The sequence below is a fragment of the Acyrthosiphon pisum genome, unplaced genomic scaffold (assembly GCF_005508785.2).
Source record: "Acyrthosiphon pisum isolate AL4f unplaced genomic scaffold, pea_aphid_22Mar2018_4r6ur Scaffold_21006;HRSCAF=22764, whole genome shotgun sequence".
In the NCBI taxonomy this organism is placed as follows: Eukaryota; Metazoa; Arthropoda; class Insecta; order Hemiptera; family Aphididae; genus Acyrthosiphon; species Acyrthosiphon pisum.
In genome coordinates, this window is record NW_021770426.1 from 943 (window position 1) to 6648 (window position 5706).

Sequence of the window (5706 nt, forward strand, 5' to 3'; positions counted from 1 at the left end):
TTAAGGTCTATTTCCACATGTCCGTCACGGGCACGGGGCGGGTCCGGGCCGACCGGGCCGAGCCTGTGCCCGTAACGGAAGCTCTATTTACACATATACGGAGAGAGTCCGGGCTGTAATCGGGACGGGTTTTTATTTTTATCAAAAGTGTGTACCTAATCTGAATATATTACAATCAGTTTTGGTGTATTTATGATTTTTTCTGGGGTGGGGGTTATTTTTAACATTGTAAAGAGCTTTCCTTTTCCGTCACAGCTCAGTTTCAAGTCACCCGGACTGACGGCAACGTGATTTTTTCGTGACTTAACTTATAAATTATTTGATTTGAGTATGGCGACAAACAAAAATAATTTAATTGCGATTGCACTGTTTCTTGACGAAGAAGAATTAAAATCAGCTGTAACTCAAACAGCATCAAGAAAACGAAGACGTTTTTGGGTCCATGAAGCATGGAAAAAGCGTGGCACTGAAGGAGAGTTCAATACTTTGTATAAAGAACTAGTAGATGATGAACGAAAATTTTACGAATATTTTAGAATGTCTATGTATTCATTTGATGTTTTACTTAATAAAGTTAATGATGACATTGAAAAAAAAACGACATTTTGGCGAAAACCTGTACCTCCAAGAGAATGACTCGCTGTAACGTTAAGGTAAATAATTATACCACCCAATTATTAGTTAATAATGTTTACAACTAAAGTATTGTTGTTTAGAATACCTATATTTTAATGACGCAACGTTAGCTAATATGTTGTAGGAGATGTTATGCTGAAAAAAAATAATGGTACTCGTTAAGAAATTAAAAATTAAATTGGTTTTGTTAAATCAAATAATGTGTGTAATGATTTCTTGAAAAAATTACAAAAATGAACTGTAAATTTTATTTAAGTAATACATTCTCTGTTTAAAATTAAAAAAAAAAAAAATTACATTATTGAAAATTGGTAGCGCTTTTACCATATAGATGTAATAATTTAATATAATTTAATTATTATAATTATTATTTTATATAATATTTATTAAGACATTATGTTAGTTAGGTATTTTTTTAATTTACTTTTGTGGGTTGATATTTGAATAAAACACTGTTTGATTCTCTTGATTCATATCTAATGGTAGTTTCAGAGTAACTTCTGTGTTTAAAATTGCAGTTGAATAATTTGGGTGAATTGGATATGAGGATGATGGTGGTGTTGATAATATGTTTTGATACAAACTGTTATTTATTTGAGATGACAGGCCACTGGGGTGCCCAGACATTTGAAATAAAGATGTAGCCGATGTAGGATTATTGTAGCTATTGGTCCGAGGCTTCTTGTTTTCCATTATTTGTTCCATATCGATGTCCTGAACGATAGAAAATATTTTGGATTTTGCCAAATTCAAATAGTATGGTGTAAATGACTTCATCGTTACACCAATACCATTCAAAAACGAATCAACCGGATCAGCGCTTGGTGACTTTTCTTTAAGGTCTTTCTCGTTCTCTTTTATAAAATACTTCATAAGTATTGAAGAAGCAGATTCTACTGGTTTTTCTTCGCAAATACGTTTCTTTATTCTACCTGACGCACTGCGGTTAACGAAACTACGGTCATCTTCTGTTATTTCTGGTTTGTCAACCACATTGACTTCGAACGATTCATCATTTTCTATATTTTCTAAACCTTCATCTGCATCTGTGTTATTCTCTTCATAATTTATATTAGATATAGTGTCTCTTTCTTGGAAGTAAGGTCTTAAGAAACTCAGTTGGTCCTCATATTTGTATTTTTTAATTTTCTTCGCTGCTTGTCCACTGACTGTCTCCTTTTTTTCAATGATTTACGGAACTGGTCTCTAAGATTTATCCACCTACTTTTACACGAGGCAGCTAAATAATAAAATATTAATATTATCAATAGCATTTTAAAATATACTTCAACTTTAAAATGTCGAAAACTATAAAAAACATTTTAAACTATTTTGAAATGTGCAAAGAGCAATAATTGTTTTCATAAATATTATTGTCTGTCAATTATTTATTTATTTATTTGATAATTAATAGCCTAACCTTTAAATAGAATAAGATAGATTATACTTGTGGTATTTTTTTTTCGACAAAATGATTTCTCTGTTTTTGTTATAATTCAAAAACGAATTACCGTATAGATACTTTAAATTTTAACCAAAATGTTCATTTCATTATTTTTTAGATAAAGTTTTTAAACTAAATTTTGGACACGATACATTTTTACTCATATTATGTTTATAACTTTATTTTGTATAGGTACTTGGCTACTGGTGATTCATTAAAAACCATTTCATTCAGTTACCGCCTCGGTCATACTACAGTTTACAACATTGTAATTGAAACTTGTAGCATAATTTCCCAAAAATTAATGCCTGAGGTTATGGCAATGCCAACGACGGAAATCTGGAAAGAAATCGCTAACGAATTTTGGAATACGTGGAATTTCCCTAACTGTATAGGTGCCATAGACGGAAAACACATCGTTATACAAGCACCTTCGAAAAGTGGATCACAGTTTTATAATTATAAGAAAACGTTCTCGGTGGTGTTGCTAGCATTAGTTGATGCACAGTATAATTTCATAGCTGTTGAGTGTTGATATTGGATTATATGGCAAGAACAGTGATGGGGGAATATTGGTACTTTCAAAATTTGGAAAGGCATTGGATGAAGGAAAATTAAATATACCAGACGATACTGAACTGCCTAGAACCAATAATAAGGCACCGTACGTGATTGTGGGGGATGAAGCTTTTCCGTTAAAAAGAAATCTCTTAAGACCTTTCCCTGGTAAGCAGTTAGATGATGACGTAAAAAGAATATTTAACTATCGACTGTCTCGAGCCAGACGTTGCTCTGAAAATGTCTTTGGAATATTGGTTCAAAAGTTCAGAATTTATAATAGACGGATACAATCAAAACCTGAAAACGTTGATAAAATAGTCTTAGCAACATGTGTTTTGCATAATTTTATTAAAAAACACGAAAACACCGCTTCTCATTATAAACATTCAACTGAAATAAATAATATTTCTACCATCACACAAGTTTCAACACTAGAAAATATGCCAGCTCAAGGTGGAAATGCAACACAGCAAGCTTTTGCAGTCAGAGAAATATACAAAACATTTTTTAGCTCTTCTGCTGGTTCAGTTTCATGGCAAAATTTGAAAATTTGAAAACATATCAAATTAATAAGTCATGTGATTGCCTATATTTTATTATATTCATAAATATTAACTTTTTGTTATGATATTGTAAGAGATAAATTAATATAATTTACAGTATTTATACGTAGGTATTTAATATAAAATTAAGTGTCTAAATATTAATTATTTATTAAGTACTTATTTTTATTATTAGCAACTATAATATATTATGTAATTTTATAAGTTATAAATAATAATAATATGCAATTTATTATCTTATTAGTTATTAACATACCTGGTTGTTTCATTTCTTCACCGATTTCTTTCCAAATTTTTTCCTTGGAGTTAGCATCAGAATATTCACTAGTTGACAGATCATATAAACTTATATGACCACGTACGATTTCTATTAATTTTTCGTTATTCATTGTTAAAAATACAACTAAAAATCTAATAAAATTAATAATAATATGCAAATTTATGTTGGTTATAAAAATTATACACCAAATGACCAAATGAACCCATTGACAAAACACGTCATGTAGATGGTCAAGAGGCCAAGTGTCGAACCCACAAAATCTTCATTTTACAGGAGACGCTTTACACAAGATATTTACCAACATAATCATTTTGTATCTATTCTTTTTATTATGTGACATCTGGATAATCAATAATCAGAATTGAAAGTTGGTAATAGTTGTTTGAAATTATAAAAAATATTTAAATTGAGACGTAATTATTATTAATTACTAACAAGAATCTATAGGATATAATTTAAACAGTATTATTTTTCACACACGGCAATCAGCATATTACTTTTGTGTTTATTTGTTATCTTATCGCATTTTACATTAATTGTAGTAATAATAGTAATAGTAATAGTACTAATAGTACGTGACGTCGAGTCTACGTAGTAATAGTATTACGTAGACCATATTTTATATGTCTAGCACTCTCGCTGAGCGATAACAAAATAGTCAAATACCGACGAGGGCGAGGGTGGGAAAGGGGTTTTTATATTTTTATAGTTCGTTTATATTTGATTCTTTATTTATTATTGTGTCTAGATATTTATATATACATGCATTATGCGTTAGTAAGACAACAAATGCGGGTAAAATGTTTTCTTGAATAATAATAATTTAATTTCGGTACTTCCAAGTACTTCCGCGGAAATATTAGATATAATATATCTAATATATTATATTATATTATATATTAGATACTATATTATAGCAAACATAAGTAGATAAGAATATTGTGTAACTACAAGTCCTTAATTTTATATTAATGCTGTACAATATTAATATAATATAATATAAAATGTTGGTTAAAAAAGTCAGCGCAAATCAAAATTGTTAAGCGTTTCTCGTGCTATTTTTCCCAATAGAATATTTACCTATATCCGATACGGACCAGGACGGGTAAATTGAATCCGGGTCGGCCGAGAAAATATCGTCGCGATTTATAGTTTTTTCCCCGGACACCACCCGGCCATCCCGGATCGGACCCGTTCCGGTCATGTGAGAATATGTGCATTTAAACAAATGTCAACGATCATTTTTATTTTTGCCGGCCCTGTCGGCCCGGACCCGTTCCGTGCCCGTAACGGACATGTGGAAATAGACCTTTATAAGTGAATTATGAATTCATGTTCAAATTTCCAATATTCAATAAATATAAGTACACCATCGGGCATTGTCCATCATTAATAAATAATAAAAAATATATTAAATAAAGTAGACAATAGAAGTGAACATCATAGGTGGTTCTTCAGTTTATTATTTATATTATGAATTTTTTTATATTTTTCAACTGTGTAGGTATTTTTTTTTTTTTTACCTCCTGTAAGCAATAAAGCTTGTGTTGGAGGTTGAGAGCTATAATATTTAATAATAATATATGAGTATAAATTTAGATTGAGTAATGTGAAATATATGGCATCAATTACATATTAATCTGTCTATATAAATAAAAATGAATATCTTGAAAACTACTTGTCCGAATTACTTAAAATTGAACACAGATGTTTAGCCGGATTAGGGGAAGGTCAGTAGCTATATGAGGATCGCAAAACATAACTCAAAGTCACAGGAAATAAAGATACAAGAATGGTACAAGTGGTGCGCTCTAATGGATTAATATTCAATATCCCTAATAACGTATATAAATTATAATTATAATCTATATAAAGTTGTTATTTCTCCTATAGCAACCATCTATAAACAAAAATGGAAATCTGAAAATACCCGTCAAATTTGAAAAATTGGTCCAGCCGTTATCAATTGATGAAGTAACATTTCAATACGTTTTCATTAACCGTTTTGTATATTTACTTGCCTATCACATTAAACGATGACATTTGAATACAAAATTCTACATATCATCGTCCGAAGGCAAAATAAACAACCAATCTCGAGTTAAGCTGTGACGGGTTGACTAGTTAAAAATAAAATCATAAAAGTACAAAAAACGTTTTAGGTTTTACTTAATAACTAAAATATAAGACATAGGTACATGATAGAACATAATATAAGGTAG

General features: G+C 30.1%; 1 protein-coding gene across 1 annotated transcript in view; it reads left to right on the forward strand.

Moving 5' to 3' along the window:
* Nucleotides 1-5276: 5276 nt before the first annotated feature.
* LOC103308329 (zinc finger MYM-type protein 1-like) overlaps nt 5277-5706 on the forward strand; it is a 2821-nt gene continuing 2391 nt past the window's right edge. The window contains exons 1-2 of the mRNA XM_008181531.1: nt 5277-5288; nt 5378-5458. Coding sequence (XP_008179753.1) covers nt 5277-5288; nt 5378-5458 — 93 coding nt within the window. The remainder of the gene's footprint in view (nt 5289-5377; nt 5459-5706) is intronic.